This window comes from Meriones unguiculatus, chromosome 8 (genome assembly GCF_030254825.1).
Source record: "Meriones unguiculatus strain TT.TT164.6M chromosome 8, Bangor_MerUng_6.1, whole genome shotgun sequence".
Lineage (NCBI taxonomy): Eukaryota > Metazoa > Chordata > Mammalia > Rodentia > Muridae > Meriones > Meriones unguiculatus.
The window spans coordinates 34,522,691-34,544,106 of record NC_083356.1 but is presented as its reverse complement, the minus strand read 5'-3'; the positions used below and the strand labels follow the sequence as shown (position 1 = coordinate 34,544,106).

At 42.9% G+C, this 21,416-nt stretch overlaps 1 protein-coding gene across 1 annotated transcript in view; it reads right to left on the bottom strand.

Moving 5' to 3' along the window:
• The window catches only part of Kcnq3 (potassium voltage-gated channel subfamily Q member 3), a 329,288-nt gene that overhangs the window by 30,821 nt on the left and 277,051 nt on the right, over positions 1–21,416 (bottom strand). The window contains exons 2-9 of the mRNA XM_060389347.1: positions 16,234–16,324; positions 15,326–15,452; positions 13,872–14,044; positions 11,023–11,178; positions 9,527–9,637; positions 6,545–6,640; positions 5,020–5,114; positions 248–274 (exon numbers count right to left, since the gene is read on the bottom strand). Coding sequence (XP_060245330.1) covers positions 248–274; positions 5,020–5,114; positions 6,545–6,640; positions 9,527–9,637; positions 11,023–11,178; positions 13,872–14,044; positions 15,326–15,452; positions 16,234–16,324 — 876 coding nt within the window. The remainder of the gene's footprint in view (positions 1–247; positions 275–5,019; positions 5,115–6,544; positions 6,641–9,526; positions 9,638–11,022; positions 11,179–13,871; positions 14,045–15,325; positions 15,453–16,233; positions 16,325–21,416) is intronic.

The following is a 21,416-nucleotide window of genomic DNA, read 5'->3' as shown; positions in this document are numbered from 1 at the left end:
TTCAGAGCCTACTTCTGAGGAGACAGACATTCAGTATGAAGTGTTGCTATCATCCATATTAAGATGTCATTGACTAAATTCCCATGAAACTGGCAGAGGAATCAGGGGTCAGTGACAGAGTGAGCACTCAAAGACTAGCCTGTGACCAACATGGCTTCGTAGCAGCATTTCACCATGCACAACTGCACCCTTCCCTAGAAACAATGGTGAAAGGTGTGGGGAGAGGGATCCACAATCAGAAATGTACCTGGCTGCTGCTTCCAGATGTTCTTTCCTATAAAAAGGGAGAGAAAAAGAAAAATAAACATAAGTGGCACAAAACAGTTGTGTCTTGCCTCAAAGTCTCTCTCAAAACTTCAGTTGGAAGCTGGACTAGGAAAAAAGAAACAAAGAAACATTCTGGAAAAAGATGGTGGGTATGGAGAGGAACCAAAACAGGAGGTGGACTTTGCCATATGACCCATGCCCCTGCCATCACCATTTGGTCCTGTGCTCCCAAGTTTGTCTTAGCTGCTTATTCATCGAGAAAATGGGTGAGTGCCTGCTCAACCCCAGGATATGTTCGTTGCTCAACTCAGATTTGTTTTGTGGTAGAGTGAGATCAGAAAATCAAGCCTGGCAAATGTAGTAGCTATGCTACCACCCATCCATACCATCATGGTCAGCAGTGCTACACCATGCATATTGGCTGGACAGTAAATTATTACATGTCTTCTCTTGTTGTAAACATTATTTATGGACTTATCAATTAAGCCTTATAACAACTCTAAGAGTAACTGTAAGAGTTTGGGTGGATGACACCTAAATGAACATCGGTACAAAGTCCCAATTTATTTCTAATATCAGAGATCAGACCTCTACTCTTGCCTGATGCGTCTAAAAACAAAAAGGGGAAACTGTAGAGAGCTACGGAATGCTATGCCTTAAAGATGGAGCTGGTTTCCGCCTTCCACCTTCCCGATGGTGAGTGCTCTCTGTCATGAACAATTCCACATTTGGCTAAGGCTGAGGATCTGGCTTGATTCCATGTATGTGGACCTATCTGCATTGCCCACGTGGCACGCTGGGGTTGGCTACCCAGAGGCTATTTAAGCTGTGGGCTGGCTTTCCCCAGGGTCAGATGATTGTTCAAGGTTCCTGAATAAACTGTATTGAAAAAAAAATAAATTTTAAAAACATAAAAAAAGAATAAAATCATATAATTCTCATTAAAAAAAACACATATTTATGTGTGAACATATATATACATATTTCTAAATATAACATGCTCAGTATGTGTTATTTCTGTCTGTATAATACTATACTTTATGTATATGTATATATTCAAGACTGATCAAATTGGTGTACTTACCAGGGGGATACTATTTCTACTCTTTTTAGCATTTTTAGTTCTTTAAGTAGAATTGAGGCTTTATGGGATTTCAAAAATCCACTTTAGCCCAATTGTTGTTATCTTTATTCAGCTCATATTTAGGCACTAAATTTGTTGAGCTGTTATTATTTTGACTTCAGACATTACCAGAGGCACCTGTATATTACTGTTCTTACATATGTATCACATATTGTTTCTCTGAAAATTAGTGTCCTTTGCAGTTATAAACAAAGAGAGCTGTCTGATTAATGACTCTAAAGAATCTGATTTGATATTATCATTGAAATATATTCCGTATATATGGTTATAAATATTAATATTACAGATGTTGCAAACTCACAGTAAAAAAAAAAGAGTAACTATTGTCATATCATTTTTCTGTTGAGAAAGTTGAGGAACAAAGAAGTTACGTAAATTGACTAAGGTCTCATATGAAAAGCAGTAGAGTTGGAATCCCAACACCGTCAGTGTGTCTCCAGAGCATGCCCTGTAGTGGGGAAGCATGGTGAGGCTGGACACATATTCACTACTCTGAGCCTTTGCTCAGCTCTGCCTAGAATCCTCTACCCTATTCTCTACTTGGAGCAATCTTACTCATCTGTCTAGTCCACGGGGCTAGGCCTCAATCCAGACAAGTTGTTCTGGGCTCTGGGCTCACAGACAGTGGTTTCCTAAGACTGTGATTTCAGAGCTCAGTGTCCTTCTTTCCCCTTTCATCTCCACTGTGTTTCACAGACCCCTCCAGTGCAGACTCAGTCATCATTGATTGAATAACCTGCTATGAATCAGGTACCATGACAAATACTGTCATACACTCTGTTCACCCTCCCAACATCAACTCCCTCAGAAGTGGGCATTGTTTATAGGAGTATTCCTTGACCCAACGTGCAGGATGCAGGTGAGGATGTACCAGAGTATCACATACTTCTCTCTAAAATACCTTTTTCCTCCCAGACACACAATAGAAAGAAAGAACAAGAACTTTGGCAGAAGAATTAGGTTCCCATTTTTGTTTCAGCACGTACTTCAGGATCACATTAGGTATTTGGCTCAGTGGTCTGTTCTAACTCCTCACTTATAAAAATGATCACAGGAAATAGAGAAACAGAAGCAGGAGAAATGACACATTAAGCACTCAAGGTCAGCCGCTTTTGACCCAGAGAAGAGCATGTCTGATTGCATGCGGGTTGATGCCCCAGGTCCCGCCTCTGAGAAAAAGGTATCGGAAGGGTCTGATGCTCTTTGGGTGGATGACACCTAAATGAACATCAGTACAAAGTCCCAATTTATTTCTAATATCAGAGATCAGACCTCTACTCTTGCCTGATGTGTCTAAAACAAAAAGGGGGAACTGCAGAGAGCTGCGTAATGCCGCGCCTGAAAGATGGAGCTGGTTTCTGCCTTCCACCTTCCTGATGGTGAGTGCTCTCTGTCACGAACAACTCCACATTTGGCTAAGGCCAAGGATCTGGCTTGCTTCCATGTATGTGGACCTATCTGAATTGCCCACATGGCACGCTGGGGTTGGCTACCCAGAGGCTATTTAAGCTGTGGGCTGGCTTTCCCCAGGGTCAAATGATTGTTCAAGGTTCCTGAATAAACTGCATTGAAAAAAAAAAAAAGGCAACTTACTTCTGGAAACGGAGTTTCATTTAATAGTGTGAAGTGCCCAGTTAGGATTTTGTCATCCTAATATAGTATGTTTCAATTGAACCCCTAATATGAGTAATTTATATAAATATACATATGAATTTAAGAGGCATCTTTTGTAAAAGAAATAATTTAATTAATTTCTTGAAATAAAATGTCTATGAACTTTTTGATATCTTATAGGGGGACTGAATTATTTTGTTTTCCTTAAATAATAATAGAGATATAAAATATTGCATCTATTTTTTATATTTTAAAAAGCATTAATTTTTGTGATACAGCTAGCATACAGAGTTAATAAAATGTAACTAATAATAAAAATAAAAAAATAAAAATAAAAAAAGAAAATATTTGTTTTGATTTAATGAAATTACTATGGAGTTAGTGTGTTAATGTTGTTAAATGTTGTCCAACTTTGTGAATACACTCAGAGTCGAGAAACTCTCCTATCTTCTCTTGGGTAGTGGGATGTATCTCAATATAATCATCACTAAAAACATAAATAAAAGGGGAAAATCCTTTGGGAAGCAGATGAGGACACATCAGTGCACCTCTTTTTTCTCTGTCACTGACATGTTGTGTGGGTAGGCATTCAGGGACACTCTTTTCCCAAAGGACTGCATCATTTCAGAGTGGTTGATAAAGGAGTTTCTCTAGTGACTTTGTACTTTTATCCTTGAAATAAAACAAGAAAGGAATGTTTCCTTTTAGTTTAAAATCCATTCCCATATCACAACAGCTGTCTTCAGCACAATGTAGACCTCAAGTGCTTGACAGCCAGGACAATGCTGTATTTATAATAAATCAACCGAAAAGAATAGGCCCATTGCCAAGGCCTTGAATGAACAGGAAATGCAAATCGTTTTGCCTCCATGTTCAGTCTGGGTACATGTTCTTGGCTTTGAGTCCAAGGTCATTCTGTTTTCCTAAGCAGGGAGATACTGGTTCATTCTAGGGAGGCTCTGATTGATGCAGTCCCAGCCTCTAATTGATGACAGTGGCAATAGAATTGTAGAAACACAATTAGAAACATCTGAACAAGTAAGTCTAATTAAGTTAGAAGGTACAGTGACTAACCCAAGCTTATTCCTTTATTTAATTATTCTTCTACTGCTTCTTACCCCCTCTACAAGTCATTAGTCCCCTTTGCCTTTCTCAGACCCTCTGTCTTGTCTCCTTTTTAGAGCTTCTATCTTGGCTCATGCCATCAGATCTTCCAAAGAAGTGAAAGCCCAGTGAAGGTGAGGCAGGAAAGGCTGTCTCAGGCTGGGCTTGTAAATCTTCAAGGTCGTGGTCAGATTTCACATTTGCATCTTAGTTATGACCACCAATTGTAAAGTTTTAAGTGAGGCAATCAATTCATGAATCCAGAGGCCTTCCATTTCCTTAAGTCTTTTACGATTGATTAATGAGTGAGTGAGAGTGTGTGTGCACATTTTGTGGAGGTCAGAGAACAACCTGTAGGAGTTGGTTCTTTCCTTCTACATGGGTATTAAGCCCAGGTCATTAGCCTTAGTGGCAAGTGCCTTTAGCCACTGAGCCATCTTGTTGGCCCAATTTCCTTAAATCTGTAGCATTAGGTTGTAGTGAAAGCAGAATGTTAAATGGAGGCAGTTTCATAAGCCAATCATAGATTTCATATTGAGTGTATGGAAGAGTTAGGTAGGTGTTGAGAGAGCCACTTACCTACTGTTGGGTTGTATTATGAGTCACAGGTACTTTCTTGTGGAACATGCTTCAGTGAACATTACTTCAAAGCAGACACAACCCCAGCAATGACCTAACTGCGTCTCTACTTTTTCTTCTAAGTCAAGGGTTTTAGAAGTTCAAAATCTGCCTATATCAAAAATTCTGGCCTCAAGACCACAACATGGAACCATTGAAAAGGAAGAGCCTGATTTTGGAATCCAGGCAAGCCATGAGACCATAACACAAATAATAGACCATGGTAATGAAGGTCAGACATATTCTGAGCACTCAGACAACTGACTACTTGCCTGAAGAATGGGAAAGAAACAACTGATTCATAAAATCTCCAGGTTGCCACCAGGTCAATCCTGTTGGGGTTGGTAGCATAGTATCGCCAGGCAGCCTAAGAAGGAGAAAAGAGGAAATGAAATTACATGGGTATCACATGAAATTCTCAAACAGCATCGTAGGACATTCAAACAACTTTTAAGCTCTTAGCTCCTAAGAATTTGAATGTCTAGTTAGGATCCAGAAAAGCAGAGATTCTTGGTTTCTGACAGCTTCTTTGAAGAAGGAACTTTTTTGACCATTTTTGAGCTACAACTCGTGTGGTGAGCTGGGACAGACAGATGAACTGGGATGGAGAGAAGAGGATAGAAATTCTCTGAAAGGAATCATGACTATTCTTTACAGAAAGTTCTTTGAGACTATCCAGTTGTATAAAATTTTTTGTGATTCATCTTAGTATAAGAGAGCCTGGGAGCTGACCTCCATAGACTCAACTTCCGGAATACTCTGATAGCTCAAGGATTGATGGCATAAAGAAACAACCAGACTTTGAACACTAAGACTGGCTTTGTAACCAGACCATATAGGATGCTATCATGTTGTATAAGCTCACAGACCCTCAGAAGCACCTACTACAGCTGGATATAAGCTCAGGGTGTGTGACAATGCCCCCAGCATTCAGGAAGGCACAGTTTGGACACACTAAACTATTTATTATGTTCCCTGCTCCCAACAGCTCAAGATACAAATTCCCCCTGATGCCTAATAGGGAACAGATACACCTGTCTTATCTCTGTTATTACTCTTTGTCCAGCCTATGGTTGGTGGAGTAATGGTGATGGACAGGACCAGGTATCCAACATCTTCTATTTAATAATTGTTGATGGCCAGAACAAATTGGTGAAGTAGCCAATACTTTTTACATGTTTGCTCTCTTTCTCTCTCTGTCTCTTTTTTCTTCTTATATTATCTCTACTGTTGACAGACAGGAGAGGGTCACAGTTCAATAAGTACCTGGATTTTCATCTATCTCTTTTCTATGGGTCACTGGATCAATCCTCAGGTGGGAAGAAGAATGAGAAGGAAGCTAAGAAAAGTTACAGATCTAAGCCAAATTCATAACTCCAAAATCATTAGGAAAAAAAATCAGATGTTTTCATCCTTGAGTACTAAATCCATTTTTTTTTTTTTGAGTAGCTTAGAATTTTGGTGGAAAATGGTAAGGCTGTCACTATCAACACACATAAATTGTGTAGGTAACTATGGTGATGTCTGTAGCCACTCACAAAAGAGAAAATGGGAGCTGGTCCTCTCCTGCCAGGGATGTGCTTTTGTTCCTTCTTTATCTATCTCTGTCTCTGTCTGCCTGTCTGCCTCTCTCCCCCTCTTCACCTTTCCTCTCCCTCCCTCCCCCTTTCTCTCTCTTCTCTCTCTCTCTCTCTCTCTCTCTCTCTCTCTCTCTCTCTCTCTCTCTCACACACACACACACACACACTCATACTCACATCCCTGGACCAGTCCTAGCTCACCCCTAGGCATACAGACCTGGATGAGTTCAGCGGCTGGCTTCCTTCTCTTCTCAAAGTGCTTCTGACGGTGCTGCTCCTGTACCTTGAGTGCCAGTCCTGAGCCAAGGATGCCCTGCAAAGAGAATTCAAGACTGTGTCAGCTGCACTGGGGCTCTCTCAGCATCTCAGCCTCACTTGTGGTGTAGCAGAGAATGTAGGGCTCAATGACACTCTGAAGCCTGTGTTGTTGTTTGAACATGAAATGTCACTCACAGGTTCACGTGTTTGAACCCTTGGTTCTTAGCTGGTGGTCCTTTAGGAAGGTTGTAGAACCTTGAGGGATGGAACCATACTGGAGGAATTAAGTCATGGGAGGTGGGTGTAGGTGGTTTTTACCTTGGTACTTTTGCTTGTCCACTCTGCTTCCTAACTATTAATGTGATGTCACTAGTTGCTTCCTGCTCCTGCCTTCATGCCTTCCTTGCCACCATGTGCTGTATTCCATTTAACTGTAAGGAATATTAAATCTTCCTCTACTTAACAATGCTTCTTGCCAGGCATTTAGGTCATAGCAATGAGACAAGGGGTTACGTAGTGGCAATACTAGATGAAGTAGAAAAGGGAGAAAGCCTACTTCCTTCTGGAGAGAGTAGGGCGTCTGGTTAAGTGAAACAAGCCTGAATCCAAGAACACCTGGCTTGCAATCTGATAGGCACAATCCAGCTGTGAGACCTTGGGGAAGGCTACTGTCTGCTTTCTATCTTTTGTAGAACCATTGGATCATAGTAGGTCATAGTACCTAGCTAACAATGATCTCAGGAAAAACTTAAAAGATAAACAGAAACTGTCCAGTAAAGGATATGACACAGAACAGCAGCTCTGCACATGATAATTGAATTTTAAAAGATTTAAGCTGCTTCAACTGTCCCCTAGGACATGTACCATAGGCACAATTTCCAAGAACTGGATCTGCTTTGGTTTCCAGGTGAGACACTCATGTGGACTATGTAGAGAGACACATACATTTAATATGAAAGAGAATCACAGATGGCACAATAGCCCACTCATCCTTTGCCAGTTTCACAGGTGAGAAAATAGGTTCAAGAAGATCATAGTAAAAGCCAAATAGCTGGGGAAAATACATATAAGTTGGCTAGTAATAAAGAAAGAATTTCTCCAGTTTAAAAAAAAAATGGGATGGAAGAGCAATAGAGGAATTGCCATTTAAAAATGTGATCATCTCACCTCCCCCCGAGGGGGGAGCAGCATTACCAGGCCACAGAAGATGACAATGCAGCCTCTCCTGATGTGATCTGATAGACTAAGATCAGAAGGAAGGAGAGGAGGACCTCCCCTATCAGTGGACTTGGGGAGGAGCATGCATGAAGAACGGGGAGGGAGGGTGGGGTTGGAAGGGGAGGAGGGAGGGGCTTATGGGGGGATACAAAGTGAATAAAGTGTAATTAATAAAAGTTAAAACAAATAAAAATACAGTTTATTCAGATGATTTGAACAATCATCTGACCCTGGGGAAAGCCAGCCCACAGCTTAAATAGCCTCTGGGTAGCCAACCCAGGCGTGCCACGTGGGCAATGCAGATAGGTCCACATACATGGAAGCAAGCCAGATCCTCAGCCTTAGCCAAATGTGGAATTATTCGTGACAGAGAGCACTCACCATCGGGAAGGTGGAAGACTCTTTAAATGTTCTGTATACGAACATCTTTTCTGATCTGTGTATTATATATATTCTGTTCAAGTTGTGCCTTGCTTCTCTTTGATCCTAATAGTATCTTAAGATACAGAAAACTTCTGACTTTTGAGGCCCCTTCCTTTTGTTGTATGAAACACTGTGCATCTGGTAAGAACCCTTCTTTCTGGTTCATAGTTGGTACCTTCTCAGTGTGTTCTCTAATTGTGGAAGAAGTCAGGGCAATTCCCTCAGCCCTCCAGACTCTTCTCTTGACTAAAATGTTAATCATCAACTGAACAGAATTTAGAATCACTTGAGAGAGTAGCCTCTAGGAATCCCTGTGGGGTATTACCATGACTGAGGTGAGAAGTCCTGCCCACTGTGGGTGGCGCCATTCCCTGACTGACTGCCAAACTGTGTAATTAGAGAAATGGCTGATGGCACCTCTGCTTTCTAATTGTGGTTGTAATATGATCAGATACTTCAAGCTCCAGATGACTTGACTTGCCTGGACTATATGCTCGGACTGAAAATAAAGCCATTTGCTGAAAAAAAAAAAACAAATGAAAATAATAAAATATTAAAATAAAATAAAAATGTGATCATCTAGCTGCATAACAGGGAGCAAGGCTGTAGAACTCGCCTGGCTTGGGTTCTTGACACCACATCTCAGGAATGTTTACTAACCTTTAATTGTACCTCGGTTTTTAACATATGCTGTTGCCATGAAGAACAAGTGAGATGATGCATGTAAAACATTTGGCATGATTTGGGTGCACAAAGAGACCAGTATGAGCCTTCTGCTTTCATTCTCATTATACCACTTTGGGGGGTGGGGAGTTATTCTTTCACTTGTCAAGAACTACTCTTGAGAGAAATGAAAACATTAAAAAAGTTAAGGCAGCAATTGTCAGACCCCCAACCCCCAAGGAAATTCAGATGCGAAGAATCTGCTCCATGTAAGGTTTTGGGCCTCAACAGATGAAGCCGGGCCCTGACTCCCAACGATATCAGTCCTTGAGGGTAATTAGAGATGGAAACCCATGTGGGGTCAGAAAGCCCCCTCTGAGTCAGGAGGGGGCTACTGACTCAGATGGCAGATGGTCTTAAAAAATCAAGGGGCCATTTGAAACCACTTATGCTTCAAGGAGGCAGCACAAACCTGCTGAGAAAGGGTGAGACACTATCACACTGGAGGTATCAGCTGGTGTAATGATAGGATATGGAACAACGAACTTAGAATACAAAACGGTGAAATTTGAGGCTCAGGATTTGAGCTGGGTCTAGGCATTAAGGGTAACTTCCTATCACAATCAGAAGGACTTACTGCTGGAAGGGCGAAAAAGGAGACACCAATTAAAGAAAAGGTGGCAGCAATCAGACGTCCTTCCCAGGTTTTAGGTGTCTTGTCTCCATAGCCGATGGTGGCCAGTGTGATCTGAAGAAGAGAAGAGGTCAAACGGATTTTCCTCAGATAAGGGAAATCAGTGGTCGTCAACTGAGCTCTGCCTCAGCCTCTGTGCCTGCTCGCAGGTGCTGCTCCCATTTATATACAACAAGATTCCCATAGGAGAAAAGATCCCAAGTAGTGTCTAACTCATATGAGAGCCTGTTTCTAAGTTAGAGGTGTCCGACTTAGAATCTGTCAGTCAGCAGATACTTCAATAATTGCAAAAATGTAATGAGGGTATGTATGTGTGTGTGTGTGTGTGTGTGTGTGTGTTTATGTACAGTTGCTCATCTATAACTGTGGATTCCACATCTTTGGATTTAACCCACTATGTTTCAAATTGTTTCAATAAAAACAAATGATAATATAACAATAAAAATAATATAAATAAGAACTATAACACACCAACTCTTTACATAGCATTTACTTATTATTAGGACTAAAAGTGATCTAGATTTGATTTAAATATATGGGAGGATGTGTGTTGCTCATATGTAAATGTTGCAGTGTTTTCTAGAAGGGATAAGCATCTATATATTTTGACATGTTAGAGAAGTGAAATAAATTGAAATCAATTTCCTGTTTACACCAAGAAATTTTTTTTGTGTATTTGTGAATGTATTAATTTATGTTCAGCCATGTTAGGAATTGTGTTTGTGCATGTATTTGTGTATATAAACATGTGTGCTGTCTGTCTGTCCTGAGGAGACTATATTACCAGTGTATAGTTATGTTTATCCAGATGCAGTTCACAGCACCGTGGCCTCTGCAGCCCATTTGCCTCCCTTCAAAACTTATGTGCCTTAAGCTAATTATTAAACCGATTTACCTTCTATGCTTCTTGCCTCCCATTTCTTGTCTCAGTTTTCTAACTTTTTCAAAGAAGGCTAATAACAGGGTATTTGGGTTCCTAGTAAGTAGTGACTGCTTACCATAGTGATGTGGAGCAAATTAAGGCTTCTGTAAGTGTCAGATTTAATATCTTTGGGTGTGGCTATGCACTTCTGCATGTATCTTCAGGTCTGCGTGCTATGAATATATATGATCCTGTGCCTTTTGTATGAACATAGCTTGGCTGATGACTGTCTCTAACTAACAAGGCCAGGTCCCAGATAACCATGCAAATAGACTATTCTGTGCTCTAGTTTCTCACAAGCTTTATGAAAAACTATTCTCAGTGCATTCCTTATTGGTAAAAGCTTTTTGTTTCCTCTCTGTAGATTTGGAGGTGGAAGGGGTCCAGTCCTCACCTTTGGATGCAGAAGAAAGGTGACTTGAGTGCACCCATGTTCTGACTTTCACCTCCCTGTGTACCCAGCAGTCAAGTCTCCATACAAGCACCCTAGGGTTGCCTTTCAATGATGGTGACTCACCAGGCCCCACCAAAGAGCATCTGCATAGGTCTCAAACTCCTCTTTCATCTCCTCTCCTTGTGCGTCCACCTCCGGCACATCTTTCTCCACCAGGTAGACAAGAAATGAAGAAAGGATGAGTGTCAGGAAGCCGATGTACCAGGCAGTGATGAGTTCCTAGAACAGTAAACAACAGAGGGAATCAGTAGGAAGCCCTTGGTAGAAACTTGAACCAGGCACTCTGAAGTCTTCCATGTTTACCTGCTCTGAATCTCACCTCCCATCAGTGAAAAAACAGGACCAAGATTACGGACACTTACACCATTAATTACTGGAATGTTATAGGCCCTAGGAGAAGAGGAACACTACATTCTAGGTGACCTGAGGTCACAACTCAGGAGGCTTCCTGGGAATTTGAGTGGTCAGGAGGAACTGGTTATTGCCAAAGATAAGCTTAGACTTTGAGTGACTTCATGTATCACAGAACTGCATGGAGGAGGGCAAAATCTAAGCTCCATGGGCAGATTACTGTCAAAGGGCAGCTTGTGTGGCCTAGGAGAAAAATCTATCCATAGTCAGGAACCCACCACTACCACCATTTCCCTGTTTGATCCAAGGGAGAACTACGCTGTATTTTCTATGTGCAACAGCCAAATTTTCAAAATGAAACAAACAGAGGAAAAGTGTCCTGTAGGCATGCTAGAAACCACTGGTGGAATTCTGACAAACCATTTTACGTTAAGTGATCTTGCATATTAGAATATGTGAAAAATGAACCATAAGAGACATATGGGACCTGTTATTTCATGGATGCTGTCACACCATAAGGAAGAAAAAAAAGGACAAGTTGATTAACTGAAAGGAAATGCTACAGTCAGGAGAACAGAGAGTTGCCAATGACAAGCCAATCCCTGGTGTGATCCTTGGGGTGACAGAGATGACCTCTGTTGTCCTCCTGCTGAGGTTTAGCATGATAGACTGGGTGGGAGGAAGTCTAGATTGTGTTCTTACTGAGGCCTCTCGGAGACCTGTTTGTTGACACAGCTGCCCTTCTCATGGCGCTCTACTACCAGTCTGCTGCGTTTGCATCAGGGAGTCTGATATTAACTAACAGAGCTGCCGCAAGCCTCCCTTATCACCTAGTCCCTGCTACCCACACTCAAGGGCTGAATGAAGATCCTCCAGTCATCTGCATTCACCTCTAACCTTCATTATCATATTTACCCCATTAGAGAGCGTGCTGTGATCTGGATGGGAACTACCCTTCACAGGCTCAGGTCTGGAACACTTCTTTCCAGGCTGTTGGTGCTAATTTGGAAAGCCATACAAACATTAGGAGGTGGGGCTTTGCTGGTAGAAGTAGGTCACGAGGGGTGAAACTGAAGATCTTCCTTGGTTCCAGATTCCTGTCTTGTTCTCCAGTGCTTGGTTGGCTGTGATGCAAACAGCCTCTGGCACACAGCCCTGCTACCACAGCCTCAGTCGCTCTGCCAAATCTTGCCCACAACAATGGTCTGAAACTCTCTGAAACTGTAAGCCAAAATACATCTTTCCTTCCTCAGTGTTTTTTGTCAGGTGTTATGTAAGATCAGCATCAAGCTAAGAGGGAGAGTTCGGTGGCGTTTCCTTTGTAGCTTCACTGTTTTATTTATTTTTTAATCAATCTGCTTCTCTAACGCTTTTAGGCTACTCTGCTCATAGTTCTACCTGGTCCCACAGTATCATATGTACACTGCACTCATGTATGTTCACACGTGCAAAGAGGAATGGTATCAACACCCGAGTGGGAGGTTCTCCTCTGAGGGTCTGCCCTGCAGAGGATCTGAGAGGGGAGAGAATTGCTGAGTCTTTCCCCAGGGGTTGTCTGAACACACCCCTATTGCTTTGTAGACTTCAGCAAGGAATCTCTGCTTCCCTGGGCTCCTGCAAGCCAGAAGATTCATTGGTTGCTTCCTTAGAAACAGCTGCTTGATCACATGCAGCATGCAGATACACCAGCTGTGCTGGGTTATTAGGCAGTGGTATAATGGTTGACACTGGGAGTTAAAGTGGGCTTTGCAGCCATTTAAGACAAACCTGACTTTGTATAATTTTCACCAGCAGCTCTGTGACACAGCCTGTTCCCTCAATTGCCAGGGATCCCAGCAAGTAGCCTTGGGATCAAGGGACTGGGGCTGGTGTCCAACCACTGCAAGGAAGCGACGGGAGAAAATCCTTTCCTGCTTTTAAAATACGCTCTGTGGGATCTGCAAGGCCCTCTTTTTCTGGTTTGGTAGCTTAGGACTCAGTTTCCTGATGCATGAGACCTAGCCAGCATACCTGACACTGGAAATATGAACTAACATTATGCACCAGCTTGGTAGAGACATCGGGGCATATTTCTCCTGGGAGAGGTGTTTGGCCTGTCCTAACTACAGGATCAATATTAAAAGTCTCAGCCTGGTAACCTGGGATTCTAGCTCTGTATTGAAATTAGTCTGTGACTCCCAAATTTTCCCCTCTGGTCACATGATGCCTTGTGCAAGCTCGCTCTATCCTTTTAACCACATGGGAGTACAGATACTACCCCTGAGCTTTTGGATCGTAAATGGTAATCCCTACTTCAGAAATGAGAAAACGGAAGGCCAGTGAGGAGTGAATGATTTAACCAGAGTTATTTGCATATAACGGAGGTGAGGTAAGACATAAGCCCAGGTCAGCCTGTAGCTCACATTTCTCTTGACCACATCTGTATATGATTCTCTCTCTACTTCCTCTTTCTCCTTGTTCTTAACATCATCCTCAGGGACACTGTAGGAAGAGGGTGTAGTAGAAAGGTACAAGTAGGAGAGAAGCCCGTTTTCACTTCATGACTTCTCTGTAACACTTACTTTGCTGTGGGCACAGATAGCCGAACCCAGGAGCTTCCAGGTGCCACCCCTCCTGTCCATACGAAGCATGCGCAGGATCTGCAGGAAGCGGAGGCTTCGCAGGGAGGTGGCAAGGACATTGCCCTGGTTTCCCACGGCAACCACTGGCACCGAGGCAATCAGCACGAAGATGTCTGGGAAAGAGGACAGACCGTTGCAGAGAACCGTGAGAAGGTCATGCGGATAAAGGACCTGAGCACACCCACTGTCTAGAGGCTGATGAACCCGTGTCAAGCGGGGGCTGGTCTAAGCAGTTGTGTTGAATGACATCAACCAGTAGTGGTAATGGATTATGCTGTTAACGATGAGGAGATAAACCTGTGAGTATCACGGACTTCCCAGGAGCTAGGGAAAGACCTTGTTAAACTCTGCCTCTGCTTCTAAAGCTCAGAGGTACAATTTCTCAAGGACACGTGCAGGGATCTTGGTATTTGGTATCAGATGAGTTGTGAAGAAGAGGGAACTGGGGGTTTCTCAGGCTACAGAAGCAAAGCCTGGTGCCCAGACACTGTCTTAATGTGGTTTTTCTGAGTAAGCAGGACATGAGATGTGAACTTGGGTGTGATGTATTGAGCGGGTCCAGGGGCTCTAGAATCTTCTAGAACTGTGGTGTTAGAGTGGCAGAGTGGTTTGAATGAGAATGGATCCCACAGGCACATATGTATGATTGCTTAGTTCTAGTTAGTGGAACTGTTTGGGAAGGATTAGGAGGTATGGCCTTGTTGGAGGACGTATGTCACTAGGGGAGGTGGACTTTAAGGTTTCAAAAGCCCACCAGTCCCAGTTTCTCTTTCTTTCTGCCTGCAGATCAGGATGTAGGCTCTTAGCTACTGCTTCAGTGCCAAACCCATCACTGTGCTCCCCACCATGATGGTTATGGACTAACCTTCTGAAGCTATAAGCAAGCCCCCAATTAAATGCTTTCTTTACAAAGATGCCTTGGTCACAGTGTTTCATCACAGCAATAGAACAGTCATTAAGACCAGTGGGATCTGCCGCTCACCAGTTATGAAAATGGAAAAACTCAGTTCTATGAACTTCAGTTTCTATCTCTGTAAAAGATTGACAGAAGTGCACTGTCAATCACCAATGGTGTGACACTTCCTACCCCTGTTGGCTCAGAAGACACAGGTGATTTGAATTATGTTGGTGACTGACAGAGTGTGCTACTAGTATACGTACTGGGGATACACACTACCCAGTGCTCTGTGGTTTCTGCACAACCCAATCACAAACAATGAGCCCCGTCCCCAATCCCTGAGAACCACTACCTGTCTAACACCTCAAGGAACAATTCCAGGAAATGAATTTTCAACAGCGGACATTTTGGCACCCTCTGGACCTATAAAATGTCCTTAGAGAAATACTGTGGGATATGACTGAGGCTACCACTAGTCCCAGTTGTCAGGGCTTACCCAACATGCACAGAGGCTTCCTGGCAAACTTGAGCCGTCCACGCCAGCCTTTGTATCGACAGCAACACCCAGCGGCCCATATCCTCAAGGCAAACTCAGCTCCAAAGATGAAGATAGCAAATGTTTCCTGCATGGAAGAGCATATAAACGGAATGAGGTTACCTGGTACCCAGTGTCAGGACTAGAGAGCCCAGAGGAACTGGGTTTCTGTTGCTGCTGCCCCAGTGGTGAGGATGCTGTGGTCAGACAGGGAGGAAGCACAGGTTGGCCACTGTACTGTCCCCATCTTTATTTTGGCATATTAACTATCTATGCAGACTGAATACATGTCTGTGCCTTCCTGGAGGTTCCATTTCAACTATTCATTTCTAAAGTCCATTGACTGTATTAAAATCCCCCCAAAATAAAGTCAACAGAATCCTCCAATCCTATACAGAATGCTCAGACACTGTTATTACTAGCTATCCAGCATTGCTCATCTTAGATTGTGAGCCAGGCATCATTCCCTTTGTTTCTTAGTACCATCTTCAGTTTACATTCTGAGAAATCAAAAGGGGGTTCGCATTTAGAATGAAAGTGACCTTTTAGAGGACCAGAAAGCTGTGCTTTATCATTTAACACATGGTTTCAGCTTGTACTTGTATGCCCCTTATTTCTGTCTGGAACAATGGATCATCATCAGAAGGGCTCTGCCTATGGCAGGCCAGACAAGGCAAAGGGGCTACTGTTTTGTTTTGTTTTGTTTTGTTTTGTTTTGTTTTGTTTTTTTCTTGGACCTAGACTTGGCTTAGAGACATTAGGAAGCTGCAGTCTAGGGAAATAGTTTCCAGAGGTTGACCCCCTCCAGCTGAAAGTGACCTACAGTTTCCATCCCAGCATACAGTCATTACCAATGGCCTGTAACTCACCAGCAGCAAAAGCCAGTCTCCAGACACGGTCTCGTACTCCTTGAAGGTGGTAAGCACGGCCAGAATCAAGCATCCCAGCACAATCAGGAACCTAGAGGGAAGGAAGAAGGAAGGGAGAAGCTTTAGTCCTGAGTGGTCCAGCAGGCAATGACAAGGATACTGGAGAGTGTCCCATGCTTTATAAGTTATTCCATTTCTTCTCCACGGCAACCCTGAAAGTGGGTAAGATGATGAAGAAGGCTGAGAGAGGTTAAGCAAGGTGCAGGCCGTTACTTAATGAGCTACTTGACTGAATCATTACTTAGACTTTTGAATTTTGGGTGTCTTGGAATACATTTTCTGATTAATACACCTGATGATCTGCCAAGCAAAATTGGCACTTCTAGGAATTTAACCACAATGACCAGCCTCTTCAAGCTGTTAGGCCTTTTAATTGAAATGAATAACTCCAACCTGGGTGTGAAATCTACCGGCTCTGAGCCCCAAATCCTTTTCTCAGGGGATAACGAGGGTGATGGTGGTGTTGGTGTTGGTGGTTCAAGACTAGCACCTCTCACCACTACCACTCACCATTTGCTCTGCACCTGTCACCTGCCACTTCAACACATGCCAGCTCATCATCCTTACAGTGACTCTCAAGGTCAATATGGCCATTTCCCTTCTGTAGGATTTTCAAGATCAGCATGGTATAGGAAACATGTAAAATCTTGGTCCTACAACCCAAAGCAGCAACCTCAGCTCTGTGAGATTTGCTACCAGTTGACATTGAACAAGCAATTGTATGGCAAGGATGGATTCATGGACAAAGAGAAACCTGGTGTCCCTTGAGAGATGAACTCATGGAGCAGAAGTAGAAGTTTTTATGGTGGTGTCAGACTCTTCTGGTATGCATGTAAAGATGGCATGTAAAGATGACTCTAGAAGATGGGCATGAGTATTCCCAGTGAATTATGCTCCTATATGGTCCCTGCACTGGAGCTCAAGCAGACAGTAAGACTCATTCCTCTTTTACTTATTTCATTATATGGCAAAAACGACTAGATAAAGTTTGCCTGTGACCATGGCAAGTTTCATGAATCTCCATCCACACAGACTGGAGATAGAGAACCTCTTGCTGGCCTTGTAAAAGGCCCCCAGGGGATACATGCAACAAGGAGCTGCTGTGGCTTGTGGGATCTTACTCTGCTCCCAGTTCACAATAACATGACCTGCCCTTCCACACCAAGTATTGGTTGTCAGCCATCCAGAAAGAAGCATAGCCCCCCAAACCTGAACTGCTGTTCTGTGAAGGCTCACTGTAGGACTCAATTAGACTACTGATGCTCAGAAGCTGTGAGCTACAGAAAGGAATGTTATCATTACAATCCACCAATACAGTGGCGACTTTTTACGCAGTGATAGAAAATTTAGTGTCAGATGGCAACCTGCCAAGTGCATCTAGCTTTCAGAGTTGGATGATGATGTGGTCTAGGTTGCTTGTCTTGTCACACTCCACTCCCGGACTGTGGGGGCTGTACCAGTTCCTGTCCATATCCAGTAACTAACTTAGGGCTCCGAACTCCAAGCTCCAAGCTCCAAGTAACCCACAGTTGTCTAAAGAAGGCATTAAAGTGACTTCCTTAATCCCCTGTTGCTGTTCCTAAAGACATTGGACACACACACACACACACACACACACACACACACACACACAGTATCTGCATGTAACAGATTCCCTTTATCTGTGGATTGCTTTTGTGATTTCAGTCATTCATTATTAGCATACTCCGAAAGTATTAAATGTAAACTCCAGAAATCAGCCATTGATGGACATCGAATTATTTGATTACAATTTATCACTGTAGGCATTCTATTTATGTTAGTTATTGCTAGTACTCTCTTACTGTGCTTAGTTTGTAAATTAGGCTTTATTGTAGGCATGCAGAATGTAGAGAACCACATGGTATAAATAGTCTGGTTGTAGCTACCATTTGGGCATTCACCAAGCATCCTAGCACATTTCAGTGACTGACAATGGAAATGTCTGTGTCTACATCTGTAGAGACTATCATCTCAGCAAGTACTGTGGTCAGAGATTGCTGTCATGGCTGGCAACAGTGGAAGGCTGAGGAGATGATAAGAGTCTCATGAAAGTGAATCCTTCTGGTTTTCTTAGCAGGACTAAAGAACATGATGGGAAAGAGTTGGAGGAGCACACTGAGGATCTTGTTACTAGGAAATAACAAAAACATGTCAGAAGGCTGTATGGTGGCCTCTGGCCCAAGAAGGTAAGAAGCTCCGTGTGGACCTAATGAACTTGAGGTCCAAATAAAACTCTGCATCATTCCCAATCAAAATACAAATTTAAACTTTACAAGAAAGGTTAGTATCCTATGACCCCTGAAGTCTGGGGGAGGAGGTGGAGAAATCACCTTTATCCCATCAACAAATTCATTCAGCCGGCAGCATGCAGAACTTAGACGTTCCAGCAGGGGGCAGACAACTACCACACAACTAACTATGCACCAGTGTCATTGGGATCTACTTTCTGAGACTGGAGAAAGACCAATAATTTACAGAACTCAAATCATCCAGGAGGCCTTCCTAACCCCGAGAAGAAGAGACATTTTTCAGCTTCTTGCAACGTTCAAACTGCCCTTAAAATAATGCGATTTCTGCAGTCAGTCTCACCTAGCCAGAGAAGCCAGAGGTGCCTGGGCCACAGCACCTGCCTTCCACTCTCCTTTCTGTCTGGTGTGCTCTGGATGCCCCACTAACTTTCCCTTTTCTTCTCTCCTTTGCCATTTGCCACTGTGGGCTCCCTTTCTATAGTCTCCACTGCTTCCTCACCCCCCCCCCCACTACCTCACTCATCCAGATGTCTCTTCCTCCGTTCCATGCCACCCTTTCTCTGCTCTGCATTTACATCCTCTCCCTCCGCTGGCCAGAGATCCCTGTGGAGACCTACCATGGCCCTTCTGTCTACAGCACCAGGCTGCGTTTGAGAGCGATGCTGGTCAGTGTCGCTGCTGTCCCCACCCGTACACTGTCTTCTCCATGTTTCTCCCTTAGGACTTACTCTTGCTTTATTCTCTACCATCTTTCAGCCAAGATGGAGCTAGAACCACACACCATTTTGATCTGCATGGCTCAGGGGAGCAGTACAAGGCCCAGTGCGTCCTGTCCAGGTCCACTCAGTACCAGACTTCCACCAGGCAGCACCCAGGAAGACCCAAGCAGCTTTTCAGACAGGGGTGCGAAGGAGGACTTGCCAAAACACTGAGATAAGGAGATAGAAAATACCCACATATATGTTGTCATTTCACATCTTTTTTTTTTTTCTCCTGAAAACAAAAGCCAGGTGGAGGGAGGCAAGGCTTGGAACTGTCACTACTTTATACACAAGCTTATATAGATAAGGCACAAGCTTCCAAACTCAGGTGGCAGTGTCACTAAGGGAATAAGAGATACTCATCTTTGCTGCAGGCCAATAAGAAACCTTGATGTAGAATCTTCTGGAAACAGCAAATTAGAGGATGGCACATGTCCACCCCACTTAAATGGGAGGACATTTCCCTTTCTGCTCCTCTGGACCCTCATATTTGGGAAGACTTTCATTAGGGACCCTTGCTGGTCCCGCTTTACTTGCAGTTGTTCTGGGGCAATTTTCCATCATCATTGGCCCCAAAATGTCCTTCAGAGACAGGGAGGCAGGCAGCAGCTAGACCCACTGGATTAGGGCCTGCCATCATAGACAAATGCAGACAGACTAAACTAACAGAGCAGGTGTGGCCGGCTACCTCACAGCTGGCCTGACCCAGGGGCCATGGGTCCTGGCTCAGGAGCAGATGAAATACTTCCAAGGCAAACAGCACCTTCAGACCACATGAGACTCCTACTGGTCTTTCAGTGAGATCAGTCAGAGGTAAAGCACCCACTGTGTGCCAGGTTGTTGTTCTTTCGTTTGTTTTCATGATTTTGATTTTGATTGACATATAATACTTGCACAAATTTTATGAGGCTTAGTGTGGCGCTCTGATTCATGGAGGCAATACTGTGTAGCAAGCAACTCATGGTAACCAGCATACCTTCTTAAATGAACTATCTATCGGTCATGAATATGATCAAAATAGACTAAATGTGTTTTTTTCACTCCTCCCCTTGTGCTGCAGAACTGTAGAACATACTCTTCTTATGTAACAATATACTTATTGACCAACTGCTCTCTTTTCTTCTCCATCTTTTCTCCAGATCCAGTAACTACCAATCTACTCTCAACTTGTATGAGGGCAAACTTTTTAATTCACATATGAGTGAAACTATGAAGTCTTTGTTTCTCTGCACCCAACTTATTTCATTTAACATAATAACTTCCAAGTCCTTCCATATTATTAGAAATGACATAACCTCATGCATTTGGTGGAAGAATAACCTACTACTACATAATAAAAGGCAAAACCCAAACAAATCAATTATGTCAATCTAAAAACACTGGCAAAGGAATAAAAGAGTCAAAAGGCAATCATTTATCTGACTGAAAGAATACTTGAAACTATACATCTGACAAAGAATTAATAATATCTAAAATATGTAAAGAACTCTAATGATTCCACAACAACAAAAATAAAATATCCAGTCAGAATATGGTTGATGAATCCCTGTTATCTTGCTAACTATAGTATGGACTGGTTGAGACTGCCTGGAATGCGGGATTCAAACAGCTGACAATTTAACTGGAGAAAATGCCATTAAAACTGGTAATGTTTGTTGGGCAAGGGACAGTATTAAGAATCTGCCATCCCCTAGAGACATGGGCATGAACTCATAGGCAATATTCTAATTATTTCCGTAATGTTTCCTTCTCCTGACACTGTTCATTTTGTACCCCGACCCCACACAGCAACCACAATATTCAAGGTACTCAAAAAAGCTTCTTCTTGTTCCTTTGTTTTATAGAAAGAGATTGTGTACATGCGAGGTTTAAGAATTGTACGTGAGTGCAACATGGCTCCTGTAGAGTGATGATAAGGGCCTGGCTTTCCAGATCTCAGCTCAGTATATCTCCTATAATGCCATTCTTTACTTTGTGTTCAATAAACTAGAGAGAACTTCATGAACATGGTTAGAGTATGTTGCTTTTCATTAAATCAAATCCATCTCATGGCAAAAGGTGAAATATCACCCACCAAGAAAATTCCCTTGCC